Source organism: Astyanax mexicanus, chromosome 1, assembly GCF_023375975.1.
Source record: "Astyanax mexicanus isolate ESR-SI-001 chromosome 1, AstMex3_surface, whole genome shotgun sequence".
Taxonomy (NCBI): Eukaryota; Metazoa; Chordata; class Actinopteri; order Characiformes; family Acestrorhamphidae; genus Astyanax; species Astyanax mexicanus.
The window spans coordinates 125043732-125064266 of NC_064408.1; the positions used below are offsets into that span (position 1 = coordinate 125043732).

Below are 20535 nucleotides of genomic sequence, written 5' to 3' on the forward strand. Positions count from 1 at the left end.
ACCTCCCGACCAGCAGCAGCCAATCAGATTCCTCCTCAGTATATCAACCGTGTGACAGAAATTCAGGGGTTTAATGACCCACAGAAGGAGGAGTACTTCAGGAAGAGAATCAGTGACCAAGACCAAGCCCAGAAAATCATCTCCCACATTAAGACAGCGAGGAGTCTCCACATCATGTGCCACATTCCCGTCTTCTGCTGGATCTCAGCCACTGTGCTTCAGCAAATCATTAAACAGAATAATAAAGCAATCCCTAAAACTCTGACTGAAATGTACTCCCACTTCCTGATCACTCAGACCAACATGAATAATGAGAAGTATGAGGAAAACTTCAACTGGGATCCAGTGAAACTGCTTGAATCTAACAGAGCCATGCTTCTAAAACTGGCAGAACTGGCTTTTAATCAGCTGATGAAGGGGAATGTGATGTTCTATGAAGAGGACCTGAGAGAGTGTGGTATTGATCTCACAGAGGCCTCCGTGTATTCTGGGATCTGCACTGAGATCTTTAGAGAGGAATGTGTGCTTTATCAAAGGAAGGTCTATAGCTTTGTTCATCTGAGCTTTCAGGAGTTCCTGGCAGCTTTGTATGTGTTTGACATACATCAAACGTCTAATCTCAACAGAAGATCTTGCTACTGACAGATCTATAAACCTGTTTCTCTGTCTGACTGAAATGAATGACCAGGATTTATCCAGACAGATTCAGAAGTATATACATTTAGACAAAAGCTCAAAAAAGAATGTCTGCTTTGGACTGTATAGCTCTGTCCTACATGCTGCAGATTTCAGAGGAGGTGCTAGATGAGCTGGACCTGAGGAAATACAGCACATCAAGAATTGCTTATATAAAACTGTTTCCAGCTGTGAACAAGTGCAAAAAGGCTCTGTGAGTATCTAAATGTATATAATGGCTGTAAATGTTTAAGCAATAATGCCTAAACACTGTTAATGGCTCTATAGAGTGCTGTAGATACAGGTGTTGGTCATAAAATTTGAATATCATAACGTTTATTTATTTCAGTAATCCATTAAAAAAATGAATCATATAAATTTGAAGCTTGTTTATTATGTTAATGCATTACACACAAATTGATATATATCAAATGTTTATTTCTTTAAATTTAGATAACTAATAACTAATGAAAAACCCAAATTCACTATCTCAGAAAATTTGAATTAGTTTATGGTACTTAAGACCAACACAAAAAAAGGATTTTTAGAAATGTTAACCTACTGAAAAGTATGAACATGAAAAACATGAGCATGTAGAGCACTAAATGTTTTGTTGGAGCTCCTTTGGCCTGCCGTTGCATGGAGTCAATCAGTCTGTGACACTGCACAGGTTTGCTGGCCAATTAAGCACAGGGATCGGTTTCTTAAGCCAGATACCAGGTTCCTTAAACCAGGTACTGGTAGCTTTGGCACTGTGTGCAGGTGAATGAAATCTGCATCTCCACAAAGTTGGTCAGCAGCAGGAAGCATGAAGTGCCCTAAAACTTCTGGTAGACTGTTGTGTCTTGGACCTCAGAAATCACAATGGACAAACACCAACAGAAGACATGGTACCCCAAACCATCATTTATTGTGGAAATCTTACACTAGACCTCAACCAACATGGTTTCTTTGCATCTCCAATCTCCAAACCAAATTTTCATACAAATTCTATGACTGTTGCTGAGAGAGTTGTCTTATTGTTTCGCTAGCGACCTGTTAATCTGTTCATCAATGGTCAGGCCACTGCAAGATACTATTATTACGTTATTACAAATTATTTCAGTGACCATTGTGGGTTTTTCTTTAATAGACGGGCACCAACAATTTTATCTGGCGTGATTATGCTCATTTATTTCTCATGATCTGCTGCAGAACATGCATAGTAAAAGAAATACTCCAAGATCATTTTTTAATAAACCTTTTAGGAACATTTACCTGAAACTGGACTTCATTGTTTTAACTGAACTCTACTATGTTTACTCTTCTTGTGCAGACTAGCAGGCTGTGATCTCACCATGAAACCTGTGAAACTATCTGCTGTGCTCTAAAATCTGGAAGCTCTACCCTGAAAGAGCTGGACCTCAGTAGCAATGCCCTGCTGGATTCAGGAGTCGAGCTGCTCTCTGCTGGACTGAAAAGTTCCCACTGTAAACTGGAGACACTCAGGTCAGTACCTCCCATTATTCATTAGTGAATGGTATGATTTTTTTAATAATCATTTGAAATTTACTCTTAAATAACTCCAGTCACTGTAATGTGATATAAGTAGTGAAAAAAAGCATCTCAACACAAACTGCACAATTGCTATGTGTTTATGACTTTAGTTTTTTTTTTATCTAGATATTGTCAGAATCATCTCCCCTTAATCTGTAATTTTGTTTAGCCTAAATGACTGAGCCCATATACTCCACTAAAGGATTTTCTTTTATGTTTTTGGCCTGATTTGTTATTCTGCAGACTAGCTAGCTGTAATCTTGGACATGTACAAATCTGGGATCAGTTTTAAACCTGGAAAGCTCCTGCCTGAAAGACCTGGACCTCAGTAACAATGACCTGCAGGATTCAGGAGTGGAGCTGCTGTCTGCAGGACTAAAGAGTTCACACTGTAAACTGCAGATTCTCAGGTTAGAATTTCTCTCAATTGGTTATTGCATGTTAAATATTAAACTAGAAATACTATTTCAAATTCAACTGATAAAGTTTCATTTCATAATTATCCTCATACTGCTGTGCATTTCAAACTCTAGCTTAAAAATAACTGTCATTCACTATAATGAGAAAAAACAGTGTAAAAACCATCTTAACACAAACTGCACAACTTTTTATGACAGTTATTTTAAACTCAAATAGTGCAGCAGACTCACTTTTTTATAATCTGCATTTCTGTTTTACATGATTGACTGAGCCAAGATGTATTTACCATATATACACACTATCTGAAAAAAGTATTGGAACAGTGAGTCCAATCCTCAGTAAGACATATTTCCGTTGAAAACTTTAACTTTTTAACTTTAACATTAAAAGATAAATATGAAAAAGACTGGCATTTTAGTTTGTTTTTGCAGGTATTTATATATTGATCTGATATACAGTTTAGAAAATGATACCTTTTGTTTTAACCCACCAATTTGTTTGTGTGCAAAGATATTTGAATGCATGAACTTAAAATAGATAACAGTAGAAAAGACTTAATATTTAGTTCCAAATTATTTTCCACCAAAAATTGCATCAGGCATTGGACCCACTTACATCAGTGAACTTATCCATACCTCCTATGATGCTTTCCCAAGGTTTCATCGCAGCTTATTTATTTGACAGAGTCTCTTCAGTTATTTTCATAAGCAGGTAACATACAGTCCCCTCCAAAATACTTGGAATGGCAAGGCAAATTTCCTTGTTTTTGTTGTTCACTGAAGATCTTTGCGTTTAAGACTAAAAGATGGATATGAGGCAAGAGTTCTGAATCTCATATTTTATTTACTGGGATTTTCTTCAAAGTATGTCAAGTAAATCTGGATTCATAACCGTTTGTATTACACCACACCATTTTCTACATGAGCAAAAGTAAAGGAACAAACAAAGTTGAAGTGAATTACACAATGGGGGAAAAAAACCTTGCTTTTAAGAACTGCCTCAAGCCTGGACACCAACAAACTGTTGCACTCTTCCTCTACTCCAGGCTTTTATGGCAGCTTCTTTCAATTCTTATTTATTTCAGGGGGGTTCTCCCTTCAGTCTCGTCATGAGAAGGGAAAATGCATGTTCAACCAGGTTAAGATCAGGTTTCCACTTTTTTCACCTGATGAACTCCTTTGTCTTCTTTGATGTTTGTTTTAAGTCTTCATCCTGCTGCAAAATGAAACTCCTGCCAATTTGTTTGGTAGCATTCCTCCTTTTGGCAGACAAAACTTGTCTGTACACCTCTGAATTTATTTTGCTACTACCATCATCAGTTACATTATCAATAAATATGATTGAGCCTGTTCCATGCATGCCCAAGCCATGACATTACCACCACCATGCTTTACAGATGAGCTTGTGTGCTTTGGATCTTGGGCCATTCCCTTCTTCCTCCACACTTTGGCCTTTCCATCACTTTGGTAGAGGTTAATCTTAGTAATAAATTGGTCCTTCGAGCCAGATAGGGTCATTACCATGGAATCACCAGGGCCCAGTAAGTCTACTTCTACACCCGCTCCAACCCAGCGAACACACAGAGAAACACAAAGGCCAGCCTTTGAGGACTTTGTGGTCAAGTATGCTGGAAAGCCAGCCAGCCCAGTAGTTACACTCAAGGAACATGCAATGGCAAGTTTCAGTCCAGTTAGCCCTCAGCCACAAGGGGGCGCTTTAAGTTCACATAATGACCTTATACAGCAGTTAGTGGAAATTACTAGGCAGCAAAGTGAGACAGCTAGGCACCAGACAGAGGTCCTGGAGCAAATACTGTCACACAGCACTCCACAGTCCTCCTGTCAGTCTTCTCGAGTACCATCCCTGCATCAGACTCCGCAAATGTGTAGCCTGAACTCCCCTAAAAGGAATCAACTGAAATCTGATCTTGGTCCCGGTGACTGTCCCTGGCCACAGATGCCTACACCTTTGTTTGAAGTGTTGCAGAGCTCTTATCTGATAACACCACCTCCTATAAGTACACAAATGCAGTACAAGCACTGGATAGACTGATGAAAATTGAGAATTTAGAGCTTTTGATGACTTTTCTCTTTGTGTGCAAGCCATAGTTAGTATGCTCAAAGCCCTGAAGGATGAGAGTGTTAAAGAGCTACACAGTGGTTCCAATGTGAAGTGTCTGTTAAACCGATTGCCTTGTTAGGGTTAATCCTGAGATGATGTCTCCGAAACTGTTGTTGCTGCTGTCGAGGCAAAGTTCTTTCACCTTGAGTTTGCAGATTGGGTGCAGTTGGAAGCCAACTGCTTGGAGTTCTATCCTACTGACAAGGTCACAGCTGAGAAGGATCAGCCAAAGGTACAGAGGATTTTTTCTCATGGTCAGATTAGACATACCAGTATACTACATGGGGCAAAAGATCCTAGCACTCTAGAACAGCCAGTGAAGACATATGCAGTCCCACCTAAGGTGCCCAGTAAACCTAAAACCTACAGTCCATTTTGTAGTTCTACCGCACATCATCTGACACAATGTGCTGTCTTCTCAGAGCTCTCTAAAGACCAAGTAGCCAGCTGGATCAAGGGTAATAAGCGCTGCTGGAGATGTGCCAGGTCTCACTTGGCCAAAGACTGCAATCTTGTCGTCTTTGTAATAGAAAGCATCTATCTTCACTTCATGACATCAACCAGCGGGCGAGTGTAGCTAGTATGGAAAGTAGTAAACTCTATAATGCCACCACTGAGACTCTCTATTTCGATCAATCCCACTGCAGTAGCAGGGTATTCCTAAAAGTTGTGAAGGTCATACTTCATTACCAACATTAGAAACCTTTGCCATTCTGGATGATGAGTCAGAGCGTTCTATCCTACTTTTGACAGCTGCACAGCATCTTGGCCTACATGGGAGCAAAGAACAATTGAAGTTAAGTATGGTACACCAAGACATCAAAACACTTTGGGGTGTGTCAGTGACCTTCACCATCTCCACCCCACAGAATCCAGAAAATAGATATGAAATTACCAATGCCTTTACAGTAGACCAGGTGGGGTTAGCAGAATACACATACCCAGTGAGTGACCTACAGCTTAGAAGAATTCCCATACCCACGTTTACTTATGCACATCCTCTACTCCTTATTGTGTCAGATCACCCTGAGCGTGTTACCCCAATAGAACCAGTACACCTAGGTCCCCCCAGTGAGTTCAGCTGCACTTAAAACCTGTCTAGGCCGGACTTTACAAGGACCATCCAAGCACTTACAGGGTACACTCTCTGTGTCACAGTGCCTGTTTTCCTCCAGCTGTTCTGTATCCACCGACCTTCATCGGCAGGTTGAACGTCTTTGGCAGGTGGATGTCCTGCCCTACAAGAGTGAGAAGGCGGTGGCAAGATCAAGACAAGATCAAGAAGCACTCACCATGTTGGAGGCACAGACCCTAATAGTGAAGGTGAATGATGTTTACCGATATGCCAGCTTACTTCTGCGAGTCAGGAACATGCGTAAATTTCACTGTCCAAAGGAAATGGTGATGTCCCATCTTCGTAGCACAGAACGTCACCTGACAAAAAACCCACAATTGGATGCTTAGTACAAAGAAAAGATCCAGAGATTGGAAGATGCTGGGTATGTGATCAAGTTATGACCTCAGGAATTTGAACTGTCAGAAGAATCGTGGTACCTTTCACATCACATTGTGTCCCACAATGGAAAACATAGAGTGGAGTTCAATCGCTCTGTCCTGTTACCTGGTCCTACGCTGGGACCTACTCCTTTGGGAGTGTTGATCCGCTTTTGTGAACACCACATAGCCATTAGTGGAGACATAAGAAGAATGTTCCACCAAGACAAGCCCCTTCTTAGGTTCCTGTGGCAAGATATGAAGACAGAGAAGGCACCAGACATGTACGAATGGCAAGTCTTCCCATTTGGCACGACCTGCGACCATTTTGTGCAACATATGCCCTCCAACAGCATGTCTTCAACCACTGCCCACCAGATGAAGCAACGTGGGATTTAGTAGAGCATTGTTTCTATGTAGACAATTGTCTACAAAGTGTCTCCTCCAGTGTTAAAGTGCACAACCTAGTCAACAAGCTACGATCCCTGTTAGCAGCTGGTGGATTTTATATCAGACAGTGGGCTAGTATCGAAGCATCTGCCATTAACCATCTACCCACAGAATCCAGATCATAGAGCACCGAGTTGTGGATCTCCCAAACTGAGATAGATAAACTTGGCATTTGTCCTGGCTAGATCCAGAGTCGCTCCAAATCGCCAGCACTTAGTACCAAGGTTGGAGCTCAGTGCTGCACTTATTGGAGCACAGCTCAATAAGTTACTGCAAAAGAGTTATCACCTATGGACAGACTCCACAACAGTGCTCAAGTCTGAATCCTGCAGATTCAAAGTATTTGTAGGAACAAGAGTTGCTGAAATTTAAGAGCTCACCGACATTCCTGCCTGGCGCTATGTAGATTCAGCAAACAACCCAGCAGATGATATTACACGCTGCAAAACTCTTTTAGAACTGCCACAACTGAACAAATGGAGTAACAGACCTACATTTCTGAACTACCTCCTGAGTCATGGCCAGCAAATCCATTACCTGGACCAACAGAAGAACACACTGAGTTGCGCAAAAAGTAAAGTTCTGGGGCTTATCTTGTGTGCAGTCTGATGCAGCAGTACTAGATGTTGCCCAGTATTCAACACTGGAAGATGCAGTAAATGCCATTTGCAGGTCCCGGCATGGTGCGGCAGATGAGACAGGTGATTCAGAGGAGATGATTGCCGCAAAGCAGAACATATGCTGCTACAGAAAACCCAAATTGACAGCTTTCCAGAAGAGTTTGAGGCTCTTAAGGCTGGCAAGTCCATTGCTTTATCCAGTCGTCTCCTTCGACTTTCCCCAGAGTTTGACAACATTGTTGAGCTTATCTGTGTGGGTGGCTCACTGTGCTCACAACTGCCGAGTGGAAGGAGGCTCAGAAGCTTGAAGACCAGAACCAGCCGGTTCCGAGACAGCTTCTTCCCCTAGGCGACCAGGCTGTGGAACAGCCAGTAGAACAGTGTTCTGCCCAACCCACTCCACTGACAGCCATACAAACTCTGCACCCTGCACTTTACTTTACACTGCATCAGACTTTCCTATATTATACAGCATTCTGCCCCCTGTACCCACTCAACTCATTCCTTACCTGCACTTACTCATAGTCATTCTGTCACCTACTGGACTATTTCTTCACTTCCACACATACACTCTAGATATCTGCATATCTATAATATTTGTGCAATATTTGTTCTGTGCAATATTTTTCTATAGTGTAAGTTATGTGTATTGTTATTGAGTGTATTGTGTATAGTGTTTATACTGTAAAGCTATCTGTATGTCGTATTTTATACTATATTTTATTTTATTATTCTTCTTGTAAATATTATTCTCTGCACATTGGTGGGAATCTGTACCCAAGTTTTTCACTCACATGTACACCTGTACTCTGTGATGTGACAATAAATATCTTGAATCTTGAGCACTATGATGCTAAACTTTGCCATCCTGGGTCAGAAAGGGTCTTTGCAGAAATCAGACGATTCTTTTGGATTCTCAAGGACAGAGAGACAATAATACGCTACCAACTTTACTGCGTTGAATGCCAGAAATAGAGGGCCCAACCAAAGATCCCTAAGATGGCAGACCTTCTGCCAGGTTGTCTACGCCTTATGAAACCAGCATTTTACTCCACAGGAGTAGATTGTTTTGGCCCATTACTGGTAAAGCATAGAAGAAGCCATGAAAAAAGGTGGGGCATAATATTTAAATGCATGACAACCCGTTGTGTCCACCTTGACCTGCTCTACAACATGGACACAGATTCCTTCTTAATGGCTCTGTCGCTTCTTTGCTCAACGTGGAACCACATTTGAGATCCTGTCTGACCAGGGAACCAACTTTCAAGGAGGGGACAAAGAGCAGACAGATGCATTCAGTGCCACGTGCCTAGGGCTTCAGACTCAACTGGCTAAACAGAAAATCAGATTTCAATACAACCCTCCTAGTGCACCTCATTTTGGAGGCATATGGGAGAAGAAAATATGCTCTGCCAAAGCTGCTCTACATACCTGCAGAGGTCCACTAACAGCTCTTTGTGTTTTCCTGCATTTATCTGCAAGCAGTTTCTCTGGCACCAAGTCCTGAGTCAGTTTTCTGTACTCTGTCATCTCTATATTGTATTATAGTTCAATAGTACAGTTGTGAGAGCTTTTGCAGGTGTAAACAGGCAGAATTGCACTTAAAGTGTGCAGTATAGAGAGTAAAGAGAAAGGGAGCAATAACCTTTCAAAGTGTAGTCCCCTTGCTACTGACAACCATGTCAGACTGACCTCTCTGTGTCTTCACATATTGTGGTTAATTTGTGAAGTAGCTCAGGATCCAGGTGGTAAGGTGATGGTCCTGTGCACTCCAGCTTGTCCTTCAGGAGCATGGGTTGGATGCTATTGAAAGCTCTGGAGAAATAAAACAAACATTTGTGCTCCAGCATCCTCCAGCTGAGAAAGATGTGAAGGTTAATGGCAGCATCCTTTATCGGTTAGTATGCAAGCCGAAGTAAGTCCATTGATGGAAGTGGAGGTGAACCTGGAGCAGTCTCTTTAGGATTTTCATCAGGTGGGATGTCGGTACAACTGGCCTGCTTATGTTGAGGTCTTTGGGGTGTGAGGTCACTGGTGGCACTGGTACCATGCAAGATGTTTTCCACAACTATTACCAACTATGACTTTTGGTAATGTAGCGGGCTCAGTGGTTTAATACCTGGTGCTAATTGAGATGTTGAAATATTTTTAATTGGGCGCCAGTTATTAAATTAATTTAATTAGATTAATTAATAAATTAATTAATCAAATTAATTAATAACACAAGACATCTCAGGGTGTGGTTTCTACAGGTGACAGAAATTCTCATAACCAAGTTATCCAGAAAACACACTGAAATTACAGGTTTTGTAATATAAAAGTATTTTATTAAATCACACAGATATGAGTAAATAATTCATTAAGAAGTCATAAATGTAGCCATTAGATATCAAATCATAGTGTTGAATGATAAATGAGAAATAAAACAACAAACACGTTATAATACTGATATGAAAGGAATAAAGATTAATAGAACTATTAAGTGAGTATTTCTAAATAAGGGTCTAAGGCATTTTAAGTCTACGAAACCAGTTCTTATTTCCAACCAAGCAACTCAAAATGAGTCATCTATACTAAAGAAGACTAAAGTAAAGACCCGACCCAAACCATGACCAACAGACACCATCTGCCGAAAGATTAAACCCAGCTCTGAGGTGTTGAAGTGGGCCTTGGTGACGTCTGCTGCTTCACCCCGAAAAAGGATCACGTGAGCCTGTCTGCAGGATGGTTTGACTTTCTGTGTCAGCACGGAGCCCCATTAGAACCCACAGGGTAAATCCCTTCACTCTCAGCTGGCTTGCTGGTGGCCTCCGGACCGCAGGTTTCTGGGTTGGATCTGGCGGATCTCTTTTTCAGCTGTACTTTAGCTAAACTTAGATGGAATAATGCTTGGCTTCGTAGATTGTAAAATAACCTTAGATATTTTAACTAGGATAGCTAATATTAATATACTTGAAGAAGATTAAATGCTAGTCTAAGAAAACTAAACTAAGATGACTAAATTAAATAGTCTATCCTTTCTCCATCTCTGGGCCCTCTCTATCTGCCCTTCTCTCCTCCACTTGTCTGCTCGAACTTCTCCCTGAACCTCTCCCCTCAACTCTCTTCAACTGCTTCCTCCAACTGAACTGACTGTGACTGACCCAGTTTAACTATTAGTCTCTGTGGCCTGTTTGGCTCTTGAGCTACGATTGGCTCTGTGGCCCAAGTGTCTGTGTTTTGATTGGTCTAGGAGCAATTTCAAACTTTGGCGGGGAAGATGATCTTGTTCACAAAGGGCCATAAAAACACTCCACATGGTCACCCTGCTTCAGCTAGTGAGAGATTTCCAATTTTTCTAATAGACCAGACCAAAAGAAAACTCAATTAAACAGTGGATCAAAATACATTCTTCAGCATATCAGTTTGTGAGGATAAATTCAGGAAACAACAATCTTACAATTGAATCACAATAAATGTAATATATATATATTTTGCCCACAAACAGTTTTGTAATATTCAAGATAATCTTAGAAATACAACAATGGATGGTACCCTGTCAGAAAGAGATCAAGAGTCATGTTATTATTTAAACCCAATTAAATCACTTAAAAGATAATACATGGTTAAACCACTGATAACCAAATAAAGCTAAATTATCAAATGCTAGTTAAACCTTGTTGATTCAGACTTGAATGTGTAGGAATATTTAATCAGGACACATCCAAACACATATACCATATACCAGACACATATACCATTATTTAGTAAACATTCTGTAAAACACCTTTTTTATATAGTCAATATATATATATATTTTAAGCAAAATCGTCTCAGTGAGAAATTCCTCCCTCTGCTGAGTGTTTAGATAAGGCTGCTTGCTCGGAATTTACGACCGTGGGGGAGGTTGGTGAAAAAGAGTTAGTCTCCCTACAACTGACAATGGAATTTCCAAGCTTAGAGCATTCATTTTAACTTCATGAATCTTATTTCTAAGTGATTGCAGAAATAACTAAGCACAAACCCCTAAATTGGTATAATATTTGCTGAATTTACAATTTCCAAGGTCAGTTTAGAACACTCTCTCAAGTCCCGCAGTCCCGTCCTCGTCCTGTAGATGGTGTTGTTGGCAAAAACCACAATTGTGCACAGTTCCAAATGTTTAACATTAACTCCGAGGTTTACGACTTGGAGGAATGTCAAAAGAATTTTACCCTAAACTTGCATTTAGGGCTCTTGAGCGAGGCTGAGTGAAGAAATTGTCAGGAAATGTCATTTTGAAATTTAAGGCTGTTTGAAAAAAGATTACTCCAAGGCTTTTAGAGTGTTCTGGGGGTCGAAGTTTCCTTATAGGCCGTAAAGTGGGGGTAGTGTGCGTATGTGTGTCCAAGCGATGCAGAAAACCTCTGTTTAGTCCACTACAGTAATGTCTATGTGAGATTGACACTGACCTGCAGGATTCAGGAGTAGTGCTGCTCTCAGCTCTCAGGAGTTCATGCTGTAAACTGTAGATTCTCAAGTCACTCCCACCCTTTCCACATTACTGAATGCTACTCATCAAACTAAAAGTACATGGTCTACTGGTTCAAATTTATCCTATACGGTATGGGTATTTTAGTTACTCTGATACTACAGTGCACAACAAAAATACAGAACTAAATTAAATTTGTTTCTGTAAGCTCTTCCTCATGATCATAAAGTAACTAAGTATTAAATTACAGGAAGTGTGATCAATGAATACCAACTAGACTTGTATACTAGCTGACAGTTTGACATTTTCTGCTCTAAAACCTATATACTCCACTAACAGCCCTCTCTGTAATCACTTTGTTTACTCTCACTTTCCAGGCTAGCTATGTGTAATTTTGGGGTAAAGACATGTGAAAACCTGGCATCAGTTGTAAACCTGGAAAGTTCTTGCCTGAAAGAGCTGGACCTCAGTAACAATGACCTGAAGGATTCAGGAGTGGAAATAATCTTTGCTGGACTGAAGAGTTCAAACTGTAAACTGCAGATTCTCAGTATCTTTCTCATTTTATTACTGAATGATAAATATGGTTAAACCAGGTTAATGAAGAGAGAATGAAGCAATTGGAGCTGCAAGATATGCCTGGGCCTAACAATGCCAGTGCAGGTAAGACAGGTTGATGTACTTCCAGTCACCTTCCAGCTACGGTCAACCTAGTCACTTCCAACACTTGCTCCTGTTGTGCTCCCACCTATTACATCCCCACAAGTGATGCAACAAGTCACTCCAGCCTCTATGGCACTTCCTGCTGGAACACAGCAACTGCTGCAACCTGCGGCCAGCAAGACCAGCTCCACCGGCAAACCCAACATCTCAGCTCCAGAGTCCAGTACCCATGGCATCTATGCCTGTGAGTCTACAACCTGGCCCAGTGATAACCTGCTCCTGCTCCACAACCTGTTCCCCACCCTGTGCCACACCCTTCAATGCATGTCATCACCTCAGCCTCTCTGGCTCATCCTGCACCTCAAGTGGCAGCATCTTTTGAGTCAAAACTCCCTAGTGGACTAGCACTGGCAACGAGTTGACACTCTAACCAACAATTTCCTGCTAATCCAGTAGAGTCTCAGTTTTCAACAATGTACCAACCTGCCTACAGCTACAGCCAACCAACCATGGAGACACTCAACACTGCTCAGCACGCCAGCTATGGATCTCCACCACCTTTCTCGACTCACCATAGGAAACAGCCTGCTCCAGTTCTCTCCACTGCCTACCCTGGCTACACACCACTACCCGAGTTACTCATAGCATCAGCCCTTGGAATCCCTTGACCTTCCCTTCCAGTGTTCGAGAGTTGTTGGTAGATTCATTTTGCTCTGCTTAAGATTGCAGTAGACAATGTACTGGGGAGAAATCTTCATCTCAGTGAGCAATATAAATATCAAGTGTCAATAGAACACGTAAAGCTCCTAAGCGCACTGCAGCTTGCCAAGGCACACATGCATGACCCAGCACCATATACAATAGTGCTGCAGGCTCTACGAGATAAGTATGGGCAATCAGGACAGCTGGTCCAAAGTGAGCTAGGTGCCAAAATTAATGTGCCTGCTCTAAAAATTGGTGATGCCAATGTCTTTGACTCATTTGCATTGTAGGTCCAGTCTTTGGTAGGCATGTTAAAGACACTCGATGGACAGAATGGATATGAGCTTCACTGTGGTTAACACGTTGATTGTCTGCTTAGTAAGATGCCTCCTACTTACTGTGATGGCTTTATTGCGTATTGCCAGCGATATGGTAATCTGCAGACTGGCACTGACAGAACCTACACCCTTCAGGACTTGGCTACCTGGCTCCAAACAAAGTCACAAGCAAGGCGGATCTCCAGTAGAGCGGCAGCAATGTAACAGACAGATCCCCCCAGTCAGCTAGGAAGGATCAGCGAACTGATCAACCCAAGGAGATGCCAAATACTGTGTTCTTCAATGTATCTGACAGGGTAATCAGGTAAGAGACATCTTCTGCAGAGCTTTTGCAGATGAAGGCCAAACCCAAGCTCAAACCTTTCTGTCCCTATTGTGACAGCCAGGACCACTACTTCAATTCTTGTGAGGAATTCAAGAAATTGACCACCGATCAGATCCTTAAGTGGCTCAAGGATGGCAAACAGTGTCGAAAATGCGGACACAATGACACTGAGGCGCCTCTGTAAAAACTGTAAGGACACACACCTCACCATCTTGCACGAGTCGGTCCAGGAAACCAAACAAAAGGAACATTAGGCGGATCTGTTCCCATCTGCATAAGCTGGGCTGGTCGCTTCAAGAGCCAGTTGATACTGTCCATGTCTCACCTGGACTCACCTGCCTGCAGTCTCAGCTTCCAGAGAGCTTCTTAGGAACGTGGAACGCCTGTGGCAAATAGACACCTTGCTCTACAGTGAGAAAGCTGTCACTTGCTCAAAGGAAGACCAACACGCTCTCACTCTGCTCCAGACAGCCACCAGAGATGGTGTTCCATGCTACACCACTCCTCTTCCTTGCCGTACGACCGACATAGCTTTCCGGGCTCCTGCAGAAGTAGTACTCCCAGGCTTTGCTGCACAGAACGAAAGCTTACTAAGAACCCTACACAAGCTAAGTCTTACTGCACTGAGATGCGGAAGCTGGAGGAACCAGGGTAATTTTTAAAGGATTCATCAGAAGAAGCCAGCCAGTCACCAGATTCATGTTTATACCACACCACATGGTCCACCACAACGGAAAGGACAGAGTCGCCTTGGACTGTTCTTTCCAATACCGAGGGCAGTCACTAAACAAGCTCTTCCCTGCTTGGTGTCTTACTGAGGTTCCATTAGCATTTGGTTGCCGTGAGCGGTGACATAAAGGCGATGTTCCATCAGATCAGCTTGCAGCCCACTGACACACCAGTGCTGCCAACTATCTATGAATAGCGAGTGCTTCTATTCGGCACTACATACAGCCCTTGTTGTGCGGTATATGCACTCCAACGGCACATTCGGGACAACTGTGGCAACAAGTCCAACTTGGTCAAAGTTGTGGAGCACTCCTCTTATGTGGACAATTGTCTACACAGCACCCACACTGCTGCTGAAGCCAAAGCTCTCATTGACGACCTACGCAAGCAAGCAGACTTTCCTCTGGTCAGACTCCACTATGGTGCTCCAATGGCTGAGATCAGAGTTGTGCCTTTATAAGGTCTTGTTGGCAGAGATTCAAACTCTGTCAATAGAATAGTCACACTTTTATGAAGCAGTACTACTGATATTGTTGGACTTTGTTGGATTCTTTAATTATTTTTTTTAATTACTCTACACATTCTACAATCTCTAAAACTCTATACACCAAACAAGAACACCACTGTAACCAACTCCTTTCCAAATGCATAATGATCTTCTTAAATCTCTATTAAGCATATAGCAGCATTTTATAGGTCTATAATAACAGACTTTTGTTCTGTTCTGTTTCTGTCTAAACTTTTCATCCTTTCTTCACCCTGTTCCTCAGTGATCAGGACTTCACAGGAGAGAACATTACAGGGCAGTTTTTAGCTTTTAGCAATGGTCACTAGACTGTCATAATATTATGTTCAAGTGGTGTGTATTGCTGAAGCTTTTAATACATTTTGACTTTGAAAGTGTAACCTAAAGAACATTTAATGTGTAGAATTTATAGCTTGCAATAGTATCAAATGATAAACGTAAACAAAAATGTGCAGTTGTTCAAACTGACTTTTTGCTGTCTGATTTTCTAAATGCAATTTAACATAAGTTTCCTTTCTCTTAACTTCTTTTTCTTTTTCCTTCTCTTTCTATGTAGATTATCTGGTTGTATGGTAACAGAGAAAGGCTGTTCTTCTTTGGCTGCAGCTCTGAGTTCAAATCCCTCCCACCTGAAGAAACTGGATCTGACCTTCAACCACCCAGGAGAGTCAGGACAACAGCTGTTCTCTGCTGGACTAGAAAAGCCAGGCTACAGGTATGAACAATTGTTCTGAGGTGCGTGTTGTTAAGTTTTAATTAAGATAAGCAAGCAGCTCCCTTCCATCTTGCATGTACTTTTAATATTGAACATGGTTTAGAAACAACCTCTATATTTTTTTTATAAGGAAAATAGGTCAGTTTGAAAATCTGTCAGAGTAACAAACATAATTTGCCTAATAGCAGCTTCTATATGTAAACATGTGCAATCCTTGAATATCTCATTTTGAAAATTGTATTAATTAAAACAGTAATTCAAATAGCCAAGTGAATTAACTTAACCACTCACTCTGCACTAGTGACAAGTGTTTGTACACAAATTGTTGACTTGGTCACAACAATCTGGAGCAGTCATGCAATCATCTAATGAAAATGACTGTCAAAACTCAACCACATAAATGGGCATAACTGAGCAAAAAATCTAGGTCTGAGAATGTGTATTTGTGTAATTTATTTTTAAATAACATATTATAGATTACATTAATATAGACGCTCAGTAAAGTAGACCCTAAAATAGTAAATTAATACTTAGATCATACATTATACATTAAATCGTACATTAAGTACATATTTTAAATGAAATCATGTGTGCCACAATTATTGGCACCCCTGGTGTTGGTACTTTGTACAACCTCCTTTTGCCAACAAGACAGCACTTAATCTTCATCTATAACTCTTCACAATATGGGAGAATACAGAAAGAGGGATCTTCCACCATTCTTCTTTCCACAACCTCTCCTAGGCACTTTCCTCTTCAGCTCACCCCACAGCTTTTCTATTCTATTGAGATCTAGGGACTGTGAATCGAGATAAGCTTGATTTTGTGTCTTGCGAACCATTTTTGAGTAGATTTGGCAAAATATTTAGGGTCATTATCTTACTGCAAGACCCAGTGGTGACCCATCTTCAGATTTCTGGCAGAGGCCACCAAATGTTCATTTTACTCAAACATGTACCTTTAAATAGCAAAATCAGAGATAGTGATTTTAAAGTGTCTTATAATATTTTTCAGAGTTGAATTGAAATGAAATTGCTGATCCAAAGAAACAATGATTTGTAAAGGAAAATCATGCAAATTATCAGGGGTGCCCAAATCTTTTCATAACACTGTATCTTTGTCTTAAATTAAAATTAAATTATTGGAAACATTTAAATGTCACAAATGTCAAAAACTGGGAATCATTAGAAAAAAAAGAAACTGGAAAGAGAACGAATAGAGACTTTAGTTTACACTATTTTTTCTCTCTCTCTGTTTAGAATTGAATCTGGAGGGGCAATCAGAACAAAACCAGGACTAAAGAAATGTAAGTTAGTTCAAACATACATGCACATAAACGCACACTCACACAAACTCCCACTCCCACAAAAACACACTCTTAAAAACCTACACTTACACACACACACATTTACACAAACACACTCACATAAACACACACAAAGACATACAAACATACACTCTCACAAACATACACTAACACACACTCACACATACACATACAAACTCACACAAACACACTCTCACAAACACACTCACACACACACAAACATACACTCACTCAGATCTGGGCCAGAGTTGTACGCCTCCGGTCCGGAACTGATCCAGATGTAAGATGAGGTTCCAGATGTGGGCCAGATTTGGGCCATACGAGTAAAGAAATTGCTGAGATCTGGCCCGGTTCTGGGCCGGATTTGGCCCATGTCTGCAAACCAAATCTGGTTACTGGCTCACCGTGCAAAAGGACACCGGGCCAGAACATTTGGATGATTTACGCCGGATAATTTTTGCTATATGGGCACACACATACTCACACATACTCTCTTTCTCTGTATCAGTGCAGTGTGTATATGTGTTCTTGTGTTCAGACGGCTGTGATTTCACACTGGATCCAAACACAGCGCACTGTAATCTCTCTCTGAGTGAGGAGAACAGAACGGTGGTGAGGGGAGAGGAGCTGCAGGCGTATCCTGATCATCCAGAGAGGTTTGATGAGTGGTGTCTGCAGGTTCTGAGTAGAGAGAGAGTTACTGGACGCTGTTACTGGGAGGCTGAGTGGAGCGGAGAAAGAGCTGCTGTAGCTCTGAGTTATAAAATCATCAGCAGGAAAGGAAACAGATCAGACTGTGGGTTTGGAGAGAATATAAACTCCTGGAGTCTGTTCTGCTCTGATAACAGATACTCTGTTCATCACAATAAAAACATAACTGTTCTCCCCACTCCTCCCTCCGGCTGTAGGAGAGTAGGAGTGTATGTGGACTGTCCCTCCGGCACTCTGTCCTTCTACAGAGTCTCCTCTGATACACACACACCCTCACACACACAGTCACACACTCTCTCACACTTACACACATTCTACACCACCTTTACTCAGCCCCTCTGTGCAGGGATTGGGGTTGATTATGGCTCTTCAGTGACTCTGTGTAAAATAGCATAACCCTGTGTAACAGAGTGTGTGTGTAGTTGTGTGTGTTTGTTAGGGAAGTTAAGAGGAATTAGGAGCACAAGCTGTATGAATATTTTTTTATCTAGACTAAAAACATGTTCAAACTGATTCATCAATCTACAGTTTATCACACTGTTTATGATTACTGTAATAAAATGTATTTCTTTATTCCTGTAATTCATATTGTTATTTTTGTTAGATTATTTTGTGACATGTTTGAATATATATTTACAGAGCTTCTGTTACTGTTACACAGTTTAACATTTGTATATCTTTCTTTATTCCTATATTTCAGATTTTCAGTTTATCATTATGGAGTTTTTTATTATTGTTACATTGTTTATTGTTTGTGTCATCAGTTGTTTTTGACTAGTCAGAAAAAATTGACCATTAGCAATCCAGAAATTAGGTCTGAAATATGGGGCAAAAAATCCCATGACTGAAACTCTTGGATACCCCAGATTTTTGCTGCAAATGTCTGAAAAAATATAGAATTTCAGGCTGTAGTTCTGTTTCTGTTTTATTGCATACTTTATTATTATCCTACTTTTACCCTGTTCTTCTATAATCAGAAACCCACAGGATAGACCACCACAGAGCAGCTATTATTATTTGGGTTTTGGTTCCTTATTCTCAGCACTGCAGTGACACTGATTGGCAGTGTATGTCATATATTTTGTCTCTGTATATCTGTGTATCTTTTAGCTGCTTTAAAGAAAACAGGTGTGGTTAATTTGAAAGTATGAAGTCTCATGCTAGTTCCTGCTATCAGTCCTTCTGTCTGATGGTCTGAAGATGAAGACACAGTGTTGATTTCTGGGTTTAGAGTTTTGCTTTTACATGTACAAACATGCAGTCCTGGGACCAGATTGTTTAATTGTTTAGTCTTCACAGTTATACAGAACTACCCAGTCACAGAACCTTCAGTAGCTGTTGAGAAGAGATTCAAGCTCCAGAAGAAGAATGGGAACGCTGCACCTTCAGGTTCTGATTCTGCTCACACTGACCGGTATGAAGCATTATTACTTTCTCTGTCTGGGTTTCTGATATACAGGAGTTTGTACTGCAGTTGAGGAATAGTGATTGGGTTCGTTCTACCAATGCCTAAAAAACAGAGATAAAGTGGAGAACTGTCTCTTTTAATGTTTGAACTGATTTTAAAATACAGTATCAGCTCCAACTTCATTACGTTACTTAAGTAGAAATGTTGGTTGTCTATACTTAACTGTATGAATTATTTTTCAGATGATTTTTTTACTTCTACTCCTTAGATTTTCACACAGTTATCTGAACTTTCTACTCCTGACATTTTAAAATAGCTTCGTTAATCCTATTTAATTTCAGCTTCTTTACATTCCGGCTTCTCATCATTAAATTAAACCACTTTTCAGATAAATCTCTTCATTAGGATAAAGTGAATTTGATTGTAGTTGGATAAGAAGTATAAACACATGTGAACCCTCTTGTGTTCATGTGCCCTGGCTGGTAATGATGGACACAGGTTGGGATGATGCAGTTTCATTTGTAACTAATACAATAATATATATTCCATCTCCCCAACCAACTCATCCTATGCAAGTATTGGATAGAGCTCTATCATTCTAGAGAACTCAGTTCCACTGCTCCACAGCTCAACACTGGGAGATTTATACCCCTCTATATAACCCACACCTGGCATTTTCATAGGTTGGAGAAAGTGGACATGGTGAACAAACAGGCCTTCAGACGAACCAAGTTACTCAGTCTGCTGAAGTTCTGCAACAGAAGGACGAACAATTTTACGTTTCTGACCACAAAACACTCAACAAATCTAAAAATAAGTAAGAACCAGGTCCTAATGTAATGGCAAATTCTTCGTTAAAAACCATTGGTTTAAAAACTGTGCTACTGACCTCTACTGGACTGTAGTGGTACTGCTAGGGGGTCACTGGCCAAATATTTAGTAAATTTAAGATGTGACATAAAATAAGAAATAGTTATTTGGAGTGTAAAACTTTAATGTATGCATTTAAATGGTTAAATGGATGTAACAGTGCTGTAAAAGCAAATAATACACGTTTAAAAGGACCTAGTTTAGATTTATCTCCAGAACAAACCCAACACTCCTATATTCTGTAAATAAGGTGAGATAAATAAATACAGATTCCCACACTGTCCTGTAATGATGCTCTGAGGATGTTCAGTATATGTCACTAAGGAACTTCATGAGTTAAAGTGAACGACAGACAGAGTTCTGTAGAGAACTTTACACAGCTTTTAGGGTATGGGACACAAAAAAACAGCACCATGGGTTCTTTTGGTGGTTTTATTTTAGTATTTTATAGCTAC

General features: G+C 40.7%; 1 protein-coding gene and 1 long non-coding RNA gene across 3 annotated transcripts in view; one reads left to right on the forward strand and one right to left on the reverse strand.

Moving 5' to 3' along the window:
* Positions 1 to 20535, reverse strand: part of LOC125784801 (uncharacterized) — a 177119-nt gene that overhangs the window by 61230 nt on the left and 95354 nt on the right. The window lies entirely within an intron of this gene.
* LOC111188767 (stonustoxin subunit beta) lies at positions 2466 to 18288 on the forward strand. The gene is made up of 4 exons (XM_049468415.1): positions 2466 to 2621; positions 15606 to 15764; positions 17024 to 17070; positions 17630 to 18288. Exons 2-4 carry the CDS (start codon positions 15619 to 15621, stop codon positions 18196 to 18198), a joined length of 762 nt encoding a protein of 253 aa, XP_049324372.1. The 5' UTR covers positions 2466 to 2621; positions 15606 to 15618; the 3' UTR covers positions 18199 to 18288.